The sequence below is a fragment of the Fusarium falciforme genome, chromosome 14 (genome assembly GCF_026873545.1).
Source record: "Fusarium falciforme chromosome 14, complete sequence".
Classification (NCBI taxonomy): domain Eukaryota; kingdom Fungi; phylum Ascomycota; class Sordariomycetes; order Hypocreales; family Nectriaceae; genus Fusarium; species Fusarium falciforme.
Genome location: NC_070557.1, coordinates 39,329 through 57,619, shown reverse-complemented (window position 1 = coordinate 57,619; position 18,291 = coordinate 39,329). Strand labels below are relative to the sequence as shown.

General features: G+C 51.4%; 2 protein-coding genes and 2 pseudogenes across 4 annotated transcripts, besides 2 other annotated features; 2 read left to right on the top strand and 2 right to left on the bottom strand.

Moving 5' to 3' along the window:
* Positions 1–223: 223 nt before the first annotated feature.
* NCS54_01499100 lies at positions 224–584 on the top strand (annotated as a pseudogene). The gene is made up of 2 exons: positions 224–331; positions 371–584.
* Positions 224–584: a sequence feature.
* Positions 585–1,966: 1,382 nt separating this feature from the next.
* On the bottom strand, positions 1,967–5,902 carry NCS54_01499000 (Hypothetical protein; the record flags this gene model as incomplete). The annotated part of the gene is made up of 1 exon (XM_053160106.1): positions 1,967–5,902. One exon carries the CDS (start codon positions 5,900–5,902, stop codon positions 1,967–1,969), a length of 3,936 nt encoding a protein of 1,311 aa, XP_053016081.1.
* A 1,368-nt stretch (positions 5,903–7,270) lies between these two features.
* On the top strand, positions 7,271–9,577 carry NCS54_01498900 (Hypothetical protein; the record flags this gene model as incomplete). Its single annotated transcript, XM_053160105.1, has 2 exons — positions 7,271–7,820; positions 9,339–9,577. 2 exons carry the CDS (start codon positions 7,271–7,273, stop codon positions 9,575–9,577), a joined length of 789 nt encoding a protein of 262 aa, XP_053016080.1.
* Positions 9,578–10,930: 1,353 nt separating this feature from the next.
* NCS54_01498800 lies at positions 10,931–13,508 on the bottom strand (annotated as a pseudogene). Its single transcript has 4 exons — positions 11,909–13,508; positions 11,349–11,858; positions 11,278–11,295; positions 10,931–11,223 (listed from the first exon to the last, which is right to left on the bottom strand).
* Positions 10,931–13,508: a sequence feature.
* Positions 13,509–18,291: the final 4,783 nt, after the last annotated feature.

Sequence of the window (18,291 nt, the reverse complement as noted above, 5' to 3'; positions counted from 1 at the left end):
TAGGACTTTGTGATGTGACCCTGAAGTGAGGGGGAAGCTCCCAATTATTCCAACATCTAGTTCATCCAGCATATCATCGGCACTAAGGCGCATTACTTCAAGAGGGCATCCCGTCAGCGGGAACTCATCCCTCTCTAGCCAAGAATTCTCTTGCACGGATAGATCAAGTAGCCTTCCACATCCTAAGGTAGGAAGTCCATGTCCTCTCAGATCGCCGGTAGCTGCGACCTGAGCCGTGCATTCTTGGGGAAAACCCTCGCAGGAGAAAAACCCAAGGCGGCCAGAACGCTGTTTTATGGATGAGGCAGCCGCCTCGTTCCACGGTCTCCAGGTAAGCTCTGTACCATTTTGACCCAGCGGTTGTGTCTAGCGGTCTCAGTCAGCGAGACGAGTCGTCGAGGCCCGGTTGTGATCCGGGCGGCAGCCGAGGCTGCGGAAGAAAGAGGTTCTCTGGGCAGTGCGCGACTGCAGAGGTCGGTCATCCAGCTCCGAGGCTGCGAAAAGGGCAATGGGGCATTGAGGCCCCACGCGTCGAGATGGAGGGCACAGGAGGGCCCAAGGAGGTCGGGCAGCCGAAGCTGCGGAGGTCGGTCGAAGCAGCGCGAGGCTGCAGAAATTAGGACGCGAAGGCCCGGGGAGGTGAAGGCAACGAGGCCAGGGGAGTCGAGCAGCAGGGCGCTGCAGATGTCATCTGGGCAGCCAGAGCTGCAGAAGTCGGTCGGACGGGAGGTTCGGGGGAGGGCGCGAAGCCCATGATATCGGAGGCTCGCGAGGCCAGAAAAGTCGGGGCTCAGAGGAGCCAAAGGCAGGACAAAGAGAAGGCCAGAAGGCAATGTCAAGAGCTCGCGAAGCTCAGTGTCGTGGGGAGCAAGCAGCGAGAAGAAAGGTCAACTCTCTAAATCCCTTTTTCTCACTGAATGGATTTCTTGTGGCAGCTGTTAAGGTCCCGTCAGGCCCACAGCTGACCCCAGAGACAAGGCCTACGGTCTCCTGGGACTCGCCAACAACGACGCCAAATCGAGTATCACAATAGACTACAACAAATCAGTCCAGGATATTTACGAAGAAGTTACCCGTTTTCTCATCTTTGCAGAGGGAAAACTCAACATCCTGTCTGGGCAAGCACCAGATATCATACCGCAGTGGGATCAAACCAACGGAACATCTGCTCCTACTAGACTTCCAGTTTTCAAGTGGCATCGAGACACGAAGAACGTGACTTCGACCTGGATCCGGGACTTTAGCCACATCTAGCCCTCGTATCGACCGACACCGTTTCTGCCGGACTGGTCCAGATGGCACCGATACCACACTCGACAAGGAGATGGCTCTATTCTCCAAGTTTCAGCGAAGGATGGACACGGTGCTATATCGGCGCTCGGCATTCTCAACCCCGGACGGGTAGATCGGTATTGGGCCTAATGACATGAGGGCAGGAGATATCATTGCGTTGCTATCTGGGGATGATGTCCCACATATGCTCCGGCTCTGTGAGTATAAGGATCACTACATGCTGATAGGGGAGTGCTACGTCGAGGGTATTATGTACGGGGAAATGATGAATGCTATGAAGAAGGGGTCAGGCGTTAATGGTAAAATATTCCGCATTCGTTAGTGTATGTAGTTATGGAATGACATCAAAGGCCACAATAGCCTAACTCCAGGTCGAGATTTAATGTTTTACAACATCCCAGGAACGGACCTACTATATAACTCCTAATTGCAGGCTGCAGGGTGTGGTTGGCCGAGACCTTGAGATATCGCGCGGGAGCTAATCGGATCAAAATCCAGGCCTCAAGCTCAAAAGGGGGTGTGGAATTATACAAGCTATCTTTATTAACATGCTGCTCTTAACATATTAGCAACTTCATATATCTCTACTTAGGTCGACCATTCCAGCCAGCCACAGATATGTAGAACTTGGTTCGCTGCTATTCATTGGATTGTTCTGAGGCCACCGACCGACCTACCGGTATCTTCTTTCAACCCCAGGATGCTTGAGGCCCCCAAATCGCCAGCCCCAAGAGTTAGCCCTCCCAATGTCGATGCCAAATAGTTTCTCGTTTTTCCTGGTTTCACACTCCGTGTCGCTTGCAAGATTTCCCGAAGAACCTGAACTATAGACCTCCTCTGGAGCTGTACTTCCACAGTGTGCATCGCGATGCCACCATCCTAGGCTAAACACCCATCCATCAAAAACTTGCTTCAACTGGCGTTCACTCATATGTTCTGCGTTCTGAGGCATAACCCCTGATTCTCGGTCACATAATTGTGAGTCGGCCAGTAAAGCCATTGTGCTTCCAATACTGCATGGATCCCTCGGGAGGGTTCCACGTATCTTGACTAGAACAAAGCCCAGGAGGCTAAGCCCTGTCATGATGGCAAGGAGTATCTGAAGGATACGTTTTGAGGTGCTGTCGATGACAAGATGCGTCACCTCCGCAGAGTACGAGCCAGTTATTATTGTGCGAGATGAAGTTGCCGAATTCCCATCTGTAGCACTCAAAAAGCTGGTTCGAGAGCTGTTGCTTGCTCGGAAATTGCGATCGATGATGTGCCTCATGTACTCGCAGTAGTCCTGTGTAACGGCTTTGACCAGCTTGTCGGCATTGTTGGGCCCCAGGAGATCCTCTCGCGAATATCCATTGGGGCGCTTTACCAGTTGGTTGAAAAAGGGGTCGTATTGGTACTCTGGGTCATTTCTTGCGAAATTGAGGAGGGTTGAGTCCATGAATCCTTTGAGTTTATAGCCTAGGGTATGGGATCCGCTGGTCTTGTTCTTGAGAGCTTGGGACTGACCTCGCACCCGAAGGCTATTGATTTCTCCAAGGGCCGGGTCGCCTCGGTAGTTGATTGTCACCGGAACTTCATTGATCCCCTGGGTGCACACGAGACCTGTCAGACCCGTCACATTCACATCGCGAATCTGCCCGAAAAACATGCCGATGGATGGGCACACATTGCTGACTTGGCCAGCGGTCGAGTTGGTAAGGTCGATGTACTGTCCGACCCAGATGCCGCTCTCGGTTTCATACGTTCTGCTGAATTTAAGGTCCGCGAAGCTGTTATTAGATGTGAAGGAGCATTCTGGCTCGATCCTTGGAGGATTTACCAAAATCATTCTCCTTGAGACCCAAACAAAGTGACCCATTTTACCGGCTTGCTCCTTGTAGCCCAAAGGGGGCGCCGAAATGGCTTCTTGCGGCAGTACAGTACAGTTAAGGACCGGTTGAAGAGCAAGTACATCAAAGGTACTACTGACTTTGCGATGAGACCCGTACGTGCCATTTGGTGGGAATGAGATCTGGGGTACTACCAGGTCGTTCCAGATCGTGGTCGGTGTGACAGCACCACTGTTTCGGATCAAGTTCAGCCGAATACCTGCACCGCCGTCGTCGGCTGGATTGGCCAACCAACGCAAGTCCCAATTTTCAACCGAGGCTGATGAGGGTTGGTTGACAACACGAGAGTCCATAGGGACCCAAAGACCAGACACGATGATGGTCAAAAACCCAGCGATGAGAGTTGCCGCATTAGATGCCGCCGCGCCAAGTTGACCATGTTGAATCGTCTTGAACAGGACCAGAAAGGGATTCACTGAGAGTGGATTGAACAGGATACTGCGTTCTGCTGAGACGCTTCCAAATCGAAGGCTCGAGTAGGGGGCAAAGGTGACGATGGTGAAGTCGAGATTATTGATCATCGTGGCCAGACCGAAGACCACCAAGGTAGATACAAGGCGTATCACGTACGATGACGCGACAGAGTCTTTGGTACCGACTACCAATAGGTGATCCTTGTCTCTCAACAGTCGGTGTAGAAACTCAAGAGTCCCTATCAACAAAATGGGTGCAGTGTAGGTGATTCCGATGACCGGGAGACGAACAGCGAGGGGAAGCCAGCGATGTTTCTTCAGCCTAGCCTTTGGCGGCGGGCAGGGCAGAGGATTGGAGGGCGCAGATGCCGTCTCAGCGCGGAGCTGCAAGCGTCCAGCTCGATCCGTGACAGCAGAAAACTGAAGTCTTGCGAGACTTCTCTTTAACTCGCACTCAGACAGATGCCCGGCACCAGTCAGGGCAGCCTGTGCGTTTGGGCTGTTGGCGAGTATGGCTGCATGACCAGCTATAGAGGCCGAGATGGAAGGGATCCGAGTAACGGGATGGGCCGACCATAGCAACAGCAGGCAAATTATCGCCAACGCACAAAAGCCACCTGCCATGATCCAGACCGCCAGGCGCCTCATGTGCAGTCGATTCTCGATCTTCATACCCTGGGCATCAGCCCTTCGCAGTTTTGGGACTAGGAGCGACTGTCGGGCAAATTCTCGAGCGACGCCCTCTAGGACTGAGATGCTGGCATTCTTGAGGTTTGGTCTTTCGTAAAAGATCCCCAGATCGGTTGGGCGACCGAGCTGTGCATACATGAGCTGAAAAAGGACAGCCTCGGCCCCAGGCACGGGGCCAAACTTAGGATCGGCTGCTGCTTTGAGAGTAGGAACATTGTCTCCGACCACGAGAAAATCAGCTGGCCGTTCAAGGGTTTTCCATAGCAGTTCGGCAAACGCATTGCTAGACAGATTTCGAAGTGTCGTTATGTTCCTCCCGGTAGGAGAAAGGGCGACTGACCCCGTCATCAAGTCAAGTGTTGCCTCGGAGGTTCCGATGCCGTACCCAACCTTGCAGATGATGCATCCCGACCTGACCAAGTCAATTGCAGCGAGCTCGGTGTTATCCCAGGTCGGCTTGAATTGAGTAGCTGTGATGGCATAACGTATGTCATATCCCTCGATGTAGGTGGCCCAGCTATCCATGGGGATCTCATTGTAATTCCAGAGATTGAGTGTGTCATTGACGCCAGAGCAGTTAACGCGATGGACTGTGTAGGCGCGAGGTTCAGGCTGGCAACTTTCGTCGGGAGGCAGTGGCAAGTCACCGTACTTTGACCCCCGGCATACGTTGAGGATCACTCCACTGTTGTTGCATGATTCCGAAACGAATTTGTACTCTCGATACTCCTGCACAGTATGATATCGTGCTGATTTGGGCGCCAAAACTACAGCGTCTTCGCAAGTAATGTCGGGGAAAAACACGTCCACAGGAGCATGTAACTTCCTAACAGTAGCCCGAGAAGAAAGGAGCGAAAACCTTTGCGTGACTTGATCATCCGGCAGTAGCCACTGGGTCTCATTGCTCGTGACGTTGTTCAAACTGCCAAGATATGTCCAGATTGGGGCGGCCGACCCTCCAGAGAATACGGGAGTGAAGTCGGGGTGTAAGTAAGGCTTGCCTGCTAGGGAATCCATGTCGGCTTGGGAATAAAGAGCCCATAGATCAGTAGCGTTGAGGCTGTCTTGGTACGTGATGCTAAATGTCCCGCGGAGGCTTGTTTCCCTCATGACAAAGAGCGTCGTCGAGATAAGGATAACCAGTTTGAGGAGGAAAAACGCGGCGATCGTCGAAGCCACGGGGTAGTGACGATGCTTTAGGGCTTTCGTGATGCTTACCGCCTGAAATGGGGTGATGTAGTCAAGGAGAATTGACCTGGATGATGGAGAGGGTCCAGTGAACAGCTCACACCATGGCTGGATCGCTTTGAAGTTGTAATCGACACGTCTCCAGAGACTGAGAATAACGATGAGAATCGCGGTCGGGCCGTAGGTCCACGAGTATGAGCTGGTAGAAATAGTGAGTGGTAGGCCATTTCGAGAAGTGACGACTCGGTCCAGGACGACGAGGGCAATGATGCAGGCGATGAACGTGAGGAAGAAGAGGAACAGGGCAACTTTGGACAACCAGAATGGCTGTCTAAATGGCCTAGTCGCTGTGCCACGTCGAGGTTGACTCTCTTCCGCACCTTCATCCTGTACCATTAAGGATGTCGCTTCAGGGGCTTTGGTCGGCATTTCGGCGAGGGGCTTGTGGGTTCTTCATCCACCACAAGTGCGCTTGATGAGGATTGTATGGTCTGGGAACTAGTTAGGGTAAACTTTGATTACAGAGAGAAAACCATCTTTGTGGCATCATTCTGGCAAGATTTCCCCTCACTCTCAGCCGCAATCGTGGCGTTGAACTTGCATGAGAAGGATCCGTTTGTGTTACGGCTATGTGATTTTCATTGGGCTGCTCTGAGGCAACCCCTCCCGCGCCTTTGAGAGCCTGACCAAAGACGAGCCTAACCAAGCATGAGAAGGATCAGAACCGGAGCATTTGGTCCAGGCCAGCTCGAGTGAGCCTTTGTAAGCTTCCCAAGAATAGATCCCACCGTTATAAGCAATTTTCTCATACTAGAGTGAAACTCAGAGAAGCTTCTTACTTGGTATGAGCCAATCACCGAGGGGTTATCTGCTGCAGAGAGCAGCAGTTAAAGGTAGTAATGCAGCCGCAACCAGGCTTCTTAGCAAAGCAGGCTGCCTTCAAGGATCAACCAACATTCTCACTCATTTTTTCCAGTTCAATATGCCCTGAAACGAAAGATATTCCACCAAGCCTCATTTATTCCCGCTAGATGCACATAAGTGCTGCCCTTGGCGCTGCCATTGATAAACTACATAAAGAACTACCTAAACCCATGGCGTTACCTGACGGCGCTTTCCCTTCCCCCAGACCAGCTGCGAGAGGCACATCTTCATTTAGTACAACATTCGAAGTGATTGCTTCGGTAGGTTTCCCTCACGGCAAATGAATCACCAGTGCTCCAACAGCTCAAACTCGCAGCCTTCTTGCAATGCATACCTTTCCGGAATCGCTCGTGGGCCGATTAGGAACAACTGGGATCGTGGCGGTGATCGATAGTCGGGAACTGACGACATCTGTCGGCTTGGTCTCATATAGCAAAGACGTAGTTGAATCCTTGGCGGCCGTCGCTTGGAGTGTGGACCTTGACAAAGTGTGGACAGTAGAAAAGGCAGTGGGCAACAGCTGAGAACCCCCCGTAGCCGATAGAGAAGCAGTAGTTGTGGGGATCAAAGTCTCGGTTGAGGGCTTTGGAACATTGACATCAGCCTCGTCCAGGTGATCAGTGTTGCTAATAATATAAACAATACGTATATTGGCAATGATGAGGATGAGGGTGAGCAATAGGACGAAACGGAAGACGGTGGCCAAAGGAGTGTGGCTGCGGATGCAGGCGATCAGTCCGACGCCGAGACAACTTCTGCGTGGTCTTTAGGCAGCTAGGAGCACCACCCTAAGACCCCGCCGCCGATATCTTGCTATGCTTTTGTTACTTTGCTATTACCGAAGACTTCGAGGGCGGCGTCGCAAGTTTGATGATGCTGGTTTACTTTAGTGCCGTGCGCGGGTTGTTGACCCCTGACGGCGACGAATATCTCCAGCCTCACCGGTTTACTCCTATCCTGGCGAGACTTATATACTGCTCCCGGCTGGTCTTTCTCGAGGCAGTGCTCCCGCGTTTCTCGCGAAGTTATGGTGGCATTGCGCGTCGGCCGTGTCACGGGCTGCTGCGAAGACTGAATGCGGACCGACGAGAGTATATGTGCGATGGCATGCTATCGCCTATGGGAGAGTTCCTGAGTCTCCTGTCGTATGGCAATGCTCTTCGGCGGTCTCAGGGGTCGACCTTCCGCTTTCACTGGAGCGATGACGGCGAGGTGCTCTCCTGGGATGGCAACCAACAACTGTCGAGGTTAAACTTCCGCGGCCTAGCTCGTGAGGTACTATGTTCGGCCACGGCATCCTGCTCCCGTTTGATGTATGACTGGGAGCCTGCGCATGCCGATCTCTCGCAGATCCGGGATAGGCTATCGATGACGACACCGGGCTACTCCTTTGTATCTGACCTTACTGTACCAATTACCACTGGTAATGGCACCTAATACCATTTTTTCTGGCCCGTGCACCCTTCTTTCGTCTTATGTTTTGGGTCTAAATACAAGAATACTCGGCCCATGCGCCTTCCCCAGCTTCCATGGCTTAAGGTACTAATCCCCTGTCGCCACAAATGACTAGGACGCGGCTTGATCGGCTCGATTTTAAAACGGAAGAGAACATACTGCATGATGGCCCTACAAGTAGATGATCAAATTCAACCCGGCTTAGATGCCTGCTATTTCTCCTGGAAAGACAGAAGCTAAAAGTGGCCTTGGTTTGGATCATCGCGCTCACATTCGCAGCATTGCTCCAGTACCGTTTAGCCCGTTCCCAAAGCTGTCAAGGCATGGCTCTGCCGTGGAGTGGGCGCTAGGGTCGCTGAAGGGATGGACGGTGGAGGTTATTCCTTCTCCGAGGAAAGAGAAAATAGCCTTGGCCCATGTCCGTTTTCGGTTTTGATGCAAACCCTGTCGAAAGCCCAAAAACGCCCTGCTTGACCGGCTGCAGCCGTAAAAGCCCCTCAGCACAGACTGACTACACGGGGCTTGATAGCGGGCAGCTGACCACGTAGCGGTGGAAGTACAGGGCCATCGGGCGTTCAGTGGCACTTGTGACAGACTGACAAGTGCAGGCGAGCAACTCAAAAGCGCTCGGCGAGTCACTTAGTGGTGCGAGAGGAGAATTGCAGCATGGCCGTGAGGGGACTCTCGCATATCAGCCTGTCGCACACGCGGCATAGCCCACCGGATTATTTCCGGAATTGCACTCGGAATTTCCGTTCCACACGGATTTCCGTCTTCTATATAAGACAGCAACGTCTTTCTCTTTTGTATAGTACAATTGCTCCTTAGATAATTCTCATCAATTGACTGGTGCCATCAATGATCCCTGTGGAGCCAATTGTCTGACACAAGCCTAAGCAGGCCTGTCTCCACACCGAACATTCATAACAGACTACTCCGGTCATTTCATTCGACATCGATAGCATCTTGGGTTTCGTGACTTCTCCTACAATAGCAGTCCACGGGATTCGGTTCTATTCTGCTCCTTAGTATCGTTAGAATATATCCACAGACGTTCACCTGACCTTAGATCGCGTGGATCTAGATCCCGAGTGGCCCCGATTGATTCCGTCACGACTGAAAGACGTGCCGCATTTTATCTTCGCAAGGGCCGAAGGCGCTGATTTTATTACATTTTACCTATTCTTTCCATATTTGCCATGCTCCCGCGACTTTAATCGGTTAACTGACGACTAGCTCTCGCGGTGGTTTGATGATATCTTCTATCTCGCTGTCCGTTAAGTCTATGATGTCGATCGACTCTAGCACTTACCGGTAAGTTACCGTCACGTATTAGCTACCTACCGTGCTCCTTAGGTAGAGGATCGTCTGCTTGAGACCCCTAGTTATCGGACCTAACTACGGATGTCCTATTTCTTGCCACCGCAAGGTTTATAGTAACTGTGGGACCATATTCTCATAGCGGTATGCTAACCGGGATTGCAAGACTTTCGCGATCTAGAGCTATTTATGGAGGCAAAAGGCACCAAACTTCTGTTCAAATACCCAGATGCCCCATCCGATCTACTTGCGGTCATGGACAGCTTTGACTACAAGCTGCACTACGTCCTAGACTTCTCCCACATATGCAGCGACTGGTTATACATCGATGTGGGCAAAGAGACCTGCCCACCGTACAGCGACCCAGTAGCACGAGACAACAATGCTTCGTCACACGAAGCTTAGACGTACCTCTGGCGACGTTGTTGCATCTGCCATCACCTCAGTCAGCTGTACGATGTGAATCTTCCAAAGTCCGGCCAAAATTTCTACCATAAGTCAATGCTTCGGGACGTATGTGGCATGACTATATTGACGCCTCTAAGGTCTCGACTCCGTCGTGGAGGTATCCTTTATGGCCAAATATATAGCTTCACTAAGGAGATTATAGATGCCGCTCACACGTTTCTATTTTAGAATCCAGATCTACGGCGCTTGGCATTAGACCCTTAACTTCGCAATGGTATGTAAAGCATTTGCGGCAAGCTAGCATCGGGCAAGAATATCACAGATCGAGCGTATCTGGCCAGCAAGCGCCGTTGTTACTATGGCCTAACGGACTCTAAGTAATGATCCTTTGGTGTCCGTGAGGAATATCGTATTTCGTGGACCTTGTTTTAAAGCGCCCTGACGGTCCTACGCTCTTTAACCCCTGAAACCCGCTCTATCTAGCTACCGGGGCCTTTACCTTATTAATGGACAGTTCGCAGTCCCGTTTTAGTTGGCTTCCAGGTGCGGAGGCGTGACCTTTCTGTTATTTCGTGCTCTTCGTTATTAATAACGCCGCTCTGAAGTAGGCTGTTAACCCAGTTATTGGTGTATTTGATCCAGTCACTGACTAGTGAAATAGGTACGAAGTGTTGGAAAAGTAACAGCGGGTTCTGGGGTAGCCCCTTAATGAGGAACTCTCGTCGCGGCACCACGAATGGTTGAAAATTGAAGCCTCGGTCCTCGGCAGTTGGAAAAGCCAGTCTCCGGGTGCTATCACCCTCATGCTCTTGACGGCTATTATCTTCGTTGATGAAGCTACTACCATACGCGTTGAGCGCCTCCGCCAATATCTCTAGGTATTGATTGGGAAGTCATTAATTAATTCGAAATAATTTGTATGGTGATAAAGGCGGAATCAATTGTTGGAATAAGGCAAGGATTATGATGAGAGTGAACGACCACAACTAGCATCAGGCAGCAGGCTGCTGCCTATGATATCCGCAGTTTGAACATAGGTATAAGAGACTGGCCGTTGTCGGTCCCTTGGATAGAATCAAGCAACTCAATATGACTCTCTCCTCTGCCCACTCCCTCTGTTGCACCCTTAGCTTCTGATATCAGTTAATAACGCACCACTACGTTCCCCTCATGTACCTCCTGACAAATGGGGGGATGTGGGGCTCGGTACGGCCGGGAGGTTCAACACAACTCAAGGGATAGGTCGTGATTCGCATGTCCTATCGCGTGTTGAAGAAATGGTGTTGCATCACTGCTTCGTTGCTGTAGGTACCTATAGCTAGATCACTCCTACAGAGGCACAGAGCGCGTTTAGTGTCCAAACCCGGTCTGCCTCTGCTCGCGATCAACCCCATCGGTTCCTAGAGTTGGAGGAATAGGATAAATGACTTCGAAGAATGTTTTTGCCAAATCATCCAACAAATCCGTTTTCAGTTTTCCATCTAACGCACCCTTGAAACCCTGCCTTACCATCATCCTAGTCAATAGTTCAATCTTCTCATCATCGGTAAATATCTGTTTGTCGGACGCCCTAACCCTGGGAATCTGGGAGCTCTGTGCCATCCCCTGGTAGAATAATGCAAGCTTCTCGACTTCTTCGATTCCTGTGTCACAGATTAAGATGGTGGCCTGTCCGCCCTGCCTTGGCAATGCCTTACCGCAGTCTCGGATATTATCTTAAGATCTTAGTCTCTGAAATAACACCTAACGTAGATTGGAGGGGCCGTACCATGAAAAACAATATTTTGAAGTTTCTCGAAATGCTCGAGCCCCCTCTGGTCGAACGAAATCTGGGACCAGAGATTAAATCCTGGCGATTTACTTATTTCGATGTCGTTCATCACAGAAATGTACATAAGAGAATTTAGCTTGCTTGTTTTAATGACGTGTCGGGCTTTCGTGGCATTGTCAGTGGCCGTCCCCATTAAAAATTGATACGTGAGCCACTTGCCTTTGGCGATAACATCCTCTGGGCCATCAAGATCAACCTCCTGTTGATGAGTGTGCTCCATTTGGAGAAGCCTGTTTGCTGGATCGTGTAATACAGTGTCCCTCCAGCGCTTTAGATAAAGCCATACTCGGCGCGGTGGTAGTTGGAGATACATCTCGATGAGGATTTCGCGATTTTTATGGCGTAAGTGCTCGTCAATTCCTTTTGACCACACGTCAATCTTGATCCGCAGCTTCATCATCAATTGGGCCTGTTCCATATCCTTGGGAAGTGTTTGCTTCGACCCGCCTAGAATTGTGTTTTAGCAAACGAAGAAGAGTTCTTGGATAGTAGTTCACCTAGTGCCTTATAGATCTGCATGAACTCGGTGGGATCATCGTCCGGGAGGAGCTGCAGGAGCGAGGGGAGCAGCTCTCTGAGCCGCTTCAACATAAGTCGACATTTGTCGTCATTATCCAGCTCTGGGAAGGGGACTTCATCCCAAACAGGGTCTTTTTCAGAGCCCATTCGCTTCAACGCAGCCGCGAGCTTCATTAAGCAATGGTGCCTCCGGTCCCCCGTGGCACGAGTAACACGCTTCCCGATCTGACAAGGCTCCGTCATGTACCATTCCAAGGTCCTACGGAAGCTCTCCGCGGACCGAAATACCACACTCTTGCAGACACTTGCGTTATCCAGAAATATTCCGTTGATTTTGTTGACATCGGCCGTGGCTATGGGAAAAAATCTGAAGAAGAACTTGTGATTCTGTCGCAGAGAGCCGTCTTCGTGCGGGATTAACTGCAACCGACCGTTCACAGCTTGGGTATAGTTATTGCGGGCTTTCGAAATAGGGAGATCGGCTAGCAGAGAACTGGTGCCGTTTCCAAAAATCCTCTCCACTGCCAAAGAATACCATTCATCTCGAGTGGCCTTTACTTTGGGATCTGCGTCCTCCAATGGCGAGGGAAGGATGAAGCTTCGAAGGACAATCATTAATTTCGGGGATATCGGAGCAAACTCGTGTAAGCTAGTCCATGCCAGTTCTTGAGATTTCCCAGTGTTGGCATCAGTCGATACGTGACTCGGGCCCTCGAAGACATGGTAGCTGTTGTCAGTGAGAATAAACTCGTCATCAGGATTCGATGGGCTGCAAAGAGCCATGTACATGTATTGGCAATGCAGTATAACCCACATGGCATCGTCCGGATACATGCGTTGTGGGAGCTCCGATATCCACTCCAACCCATCATCCATCTCCAAATTGATGATAGTTCTAATGTTATCAAGCCAGACGTCTATAGGCCTTTCGAAGCTTTTCTTCCGCATGTATTTAAACAGCTTGTCTCTGTCGTTGGCGTCGTAGTCTGTCGCCGCCTGGTGATAGAAGCGCTGATGGAAAGTCGAGCCTCGATATTTCATGAGGAAGAGGAATTTTCGGATGAGATTCCGCTCGTTGCGTGTAAGCCAGATGCCACTATGGCCATTCTGGAAAGACTTCGTAATATTGCGGAAGACCGCACTGGCGTCAGATTCGAGCCGGCTAAGCATCTCCTCGATAAGATGTTGCTCTGGAGAAGGTTTGGTTGAGTCTCGATACATGTCCGTCTGGCCAAGTATGCGCTTCACTGGTGCTTCCATAATTTCTGGCGTTTCGGAAGACAGGTCGAGACAGTTAACGACGAGGTCGCCCGAGCGCGTCCCTTTTCCAGACTTGCCATTTGGAGGGTTTGTCGAGGTAGGTGAGCCACCCTTTGAAGGGATGAATGGGTGTGCAAAGTTTTTAAGAAGGAATTGCGGAACAAAATGATGATATTGAGAAGATGGGGTGTTAGAGGTCGCCATAGTTAATTTTGACCTTTGTTGCGGTGCGCTGGTACGGAGCGCGGGCGGGGGGCGGGGGAGTTTTAGGCATCGGACAGCGTTTGTGTACAGTAGGCCGTACGGAGGTACAAGCCCATCTGACCAAAGCCGCAATTGTTGGGGCTACCCCAGGGCTTCTCGGCACCAGTCTCAGAGACGCACTTCTGTAATTGAAGCTGGTGCTCTTGTTCAAGCCTATGTCAAGGTTGCTGATGGTAGAATCACTTGTCACAACTGGATCACGTCGGGCCATCCCGGCCAATGTTCCAGCAAGTCAGCAGCTTCAAAAATGCAACCCTGACGACTTTTCCAGATGGGCTCAGATGTATTGCACGCTTCACTTCAAACGTTACATCGTTGTCGTGGAAAATTAGCCCCATCATTTCTGCGGGCTCGTGATCATGCTGTTTGTTTCATCCTGCTACGTTGTCGCAACACTTGGCAACATCGATTCAATCCAATGCCAGGACCTGGAAAAAAAAAACAGCATGCAGATGCATAGTTTTCGGCGGACACGGTATTTTGATCAGAGCCCCCCTTGTCCATTTTGGCGGTCCCGGCCTCACTGCTCCGGATCAAAGAGTGGGTCACAACAGTGGCTTCACAACACCAAAAACTATCAGGCTGCAACAACGATAGGATGGGGTCCACTCCGGGACCCAATGTCTCGTCACGATGCACGCCTTGAACAACACAGAGGGTCAGTTGATCACTGACCGCTCAAACGTAGCAGGGCCGATCACGCGTCCCCGCAACCCCCCAGTAAGCCACCTCAGCTCGACCAAGGCAACGTACAGTTCGGACGGCAAAGTGCATGACTGTTTTGGTGTTACTGCAGGTTTGAGCATCAGGCAGCAATGGGTCAATGCATTTCCGGCAACGTTGGCTGAAGAAACACCAAACCCTTCCAGTTTTATCCGCCTTGGCTGCTGCCAGTAGACAAAGTAAGACAGGAAGCTCGGTTACAACCAAAACCTGCGATGCAGCCGCAAGTTTTTCCCTCTAAGGGCGGATAGATAACGCAGATCATCTTGTCTGCTCTAAGCGATCTGCCCCTCCTCCTACTGTATGATGTAATGCTGACAGGGGTGTGCGGGGCAAGCGACACACTTTCAGCTACTCACTGCTGCAACCTTCCGTGTCACCTCACGACTGGGGCAAGAACGATCTCACGGTGTCGCACTGAGCGGGCTGAAAGGATCAAGGATCAGGTAAAGAATAATGGGCAGCAGCAGTGTGTTGATTGATTGTTGTCTGAGGTTATCTCTTGTGCGGGGTATTCCCTCCCGCAGAGTTACTTAAAGCATACGGCTAGATTACTAACGCAGTTGTTTCATGAGGCCGTGAAGATCATGCCTACCCTGCGACACACGGCCATTATTCGCAATCCGGTCGCACTTGCTGACAGTTCCTCCCTTCACCGCCTCACATGCATCTTCTTTCAAGGAAGCTCCGTCTTGCACCTCTCGCACCGGTAGGTGACTCTCCAAGCTGAATAAACGCTGTCCTTGTTTTAGGGTTGCTCACCTCTACATTTGTCTGTTTATCAAGCGACACCAAAGGTCTGATACCCATGTGCCCCCGCCCTGACCTGGTCAGTTGCCTGACGGCCTATTGTGACTGCAGCCGGTCAATCAAGCCGTCAATGGGGTCTTGGAAAAGGGTTTCCATCAAAATCAAAAACGGCAATGGATCGACGTGGTTTTCTCTTTCCCCGGAGGGGAGATAACGGAGATCATCCCACCAGGATCCCCACGTGGGGCAAAGCAGGGAAGCCTGCTCCTTCCTCTGAGACGATGATGCATGGCGATGCTCGAGCTCTCCAGGTAGCGGTAGACAATGAAGCCTCTGGTCCCTGGATGTGGCGGGGTTCCAGAAGGAAGGAAGGAGATCCAGTCTGCTAGCGGGTTGACGGCGTACCGGGTCTCCCCCGACAATTAGCCGCCAGATTTCAGAGGGTAACATGAATCATTACATTAACGCAACACAAAAGAGAAGTAAATAAAGCAACTCACACGCTTCGTTCAACGGATCTCCCCCCAGCTTGCCAGGGTCCCAGAACGACTCAAGGGCAGCGCCCGGCTTGAGAAGCTTCATTCGCGGGGTCAGCCCGGAGAGAGACAGCAAGGACCCATGTTTTCATTTACGCGCCGGAGCTGGCGCCAAGGACGAATTTAAATAACCAAAGTCAGGGCTTAAGCAGGCTCGATAAATATCCCAGCGACAACGCACAGCCGATGGTGAAGCAAATGGGTCAACCCCTTCATAAATCTACTTTCCCCGGCCCCTCTGCATAAAATCCCATCATGGCGTTTACTACGTACTACCCGTGCCTCCTCATCATCGAGTACACAGGCTGCTGTCTCCTCCTGGTCGAGATTGTGGTGCTCCTCGTCATCTTCTTCGGCGTGCCAGGCGCGACCGGGTACTTTGCTGGTTCACGCATCAGTGCCTCCAGCCGCAGATGAGCGACGACACGCAGCCGACGCGCCAAGTGTTTGCACTCCTCACCTTCCACACAATCTTTCTCACTGGGGTCATCTGGGGAACGGTCCCTCGGTACAGCATCAAGAAGGCTTTCTCGCAGCAGACACGCCTTTCCGTTTTCGCTACGTTTTGGCTGATCTCTATCGCCCACACTGTCTCCTCCTTTTGGACGGCTCATGTTGCACGAACTCGGCTCAGTGGATCTTGCCCGCCACTGTCAAGCCATAGCCATCTTTCACATCACGTTGCTATCTATGAACTGGCGCTACTCATTCTCCATATCCTGGTTCTGGTCAGGTTTATTCGTGTTTCCGAAAGCAACAAACGAACATCAACCAGGTTTTATCGATGCAGAAAAGGTCACTTGGCTATTCTGGTTTATGATCATACCACATAGTCGGTCCTGCTTTGACTGTGGCTTGAAGAGGCGCCCGCAGGGCGGATTTGCTGACAGGCGGATGGCAATTGATAGCCTGCTGCGCCAAGGATACCTGAAGCCAGATTTGCCCGTGAGCCCCAGCCTACTTCCCGGAGCTCGACGAGGGATTGCCCCATGTATTCGTAGAGGCAGCCAACCCCTGCACTGGTGGCTGCGCACCAAATGAAAAGCCTGGCCAAAAATGGCCGTCGCTGAGATGCTGTTGAGGCAGAGAACCACAGGGTCACGCGGGTCAATCTTTCTGCCTCCACGGAGTGCACGCCAAGGCTGTTGAAGACAATACAACGTGGTCAACTGTTCAGTTTCCCCATACTCCATCTATGGCGGAGCTAGAGTGACTTCCGGTTCGGCTCGTGCCGCCTCGTTTACTATCCCTTCGGCTGGAGGACCTCTGGAGGGGTCACGACAAGGGTATAAGTCCAATTAACATGCCGCAAATTAAAGATACATTGATTCCTACCTAAATTATATGGTGATAGAAGTCCCGACAATCTTGCCGGTTACAAATTGTATCACAAGCGTCACATCCGCCGACGATTGCCGGTCCGTGCATTCAGGTACATCCAGCCCAGGCCGTCTCTGCGCTCTACCCGTTTAATAACTGTAATCGCGGACACACTGCTGTCAGTTCTCGGCCCCACCTGCGGTCTGTCGTTGTCATCGCTCGTTCCCCGTTGTTCCTCGCAGAGACTAGCCCAAAACGGGCCTTACCAAAGCTAAACACTGACGTATACTGACGATCTACCACTGAGCCGCCCCGAGTACGACATAACAGGGGTCCCTGCCCTGGCCCTCACGAAAAGGGTCGTCTGATCACTTGCTACTGTTCGAGCCGCAACAGGCAGCCAGATTAGCCTTCTCAATACCAGATGGAAATTCGGGTGCCAGCCCCCTGCTATGCGCCGGCGGCGGCAGCAGCAGCAACAATAGGGCTCTTCGGTCACGTCATGGAGCTAGCGTAGCTCGTTCATCGGGTACTGACGATCTACACCAGGAGCGGGCCGATCTGGACTAAAGTAATCCAACGCTACTACGTTAGTGGGCGATCCGGTTGCTGATTTCAGCTTTTCAGCTATCCACCCTTCACCTCTAGATCCTGGGTCCTGTCATATTTAACAGTTGGCAATTGACGGCAGCCGTATTTGGTTACCCACTAAGTTTATTATCTCACTGTCGTCATCCCCGAGTCGCGGAAAGTCCTATCATGTAAGAACAGATGAAGCTGAGAATGGACCTTGTCGTCTGTACCCATGTGGACCCTTTCAATCCTGGCATACCCGCAACAGCGCGTGGCAATTGCACCCCAATTCAGTGGGGTATTCGTATCTTTTTCCACTTTCCACTTTCTGCAGTGGTGGTGTGGGCCATCCTGTCAGTGTCTTACAACCCCGTCTTGCCTGGCGCTTGATCAAAGGAGAGGTTGACAGCTTCCAAGGCTCGCGCTGCAGGTCTGAGGTTTTTAGGCAGTCGCGACCCGTTGATTTCCTGCTGGCGTGAGTGAGAGCATGCAGTGATTTCCCTTCTCATCTGCCCCGATGTACCTGTGCAACCAACAAATGCATTTTGATGAGGCGTAACATGATTGTCCTTCTCACGAGAGAAGAGAAAGGAGACAACATAGAGAGCCAATCGACACCACGTACGAGACTCTCGTGGTACAGCCCGATATTGGTCATGATTTGTAATCAGTCAAAGGGTCTGACTGACGCGCTGCATCTTACGTCTCGCACCCCACCTCTTGCCTCACCTCACACTTGAGCTCGGATGCCACATCGCAAATTCCCGACAAGGATCTGGCTGACCGGAGCTGAAACTGATTGTCTTGGCAACAATCACAATTCCGGCATTCCTGCAGATAGAAGTCCGGTGAGGCTGACATACCGTTTTGATTCGATATTGTTGCATTATGCATCCTTTCATGAAACGGCCACCTGCAGACGAGAAGCCTTGTTG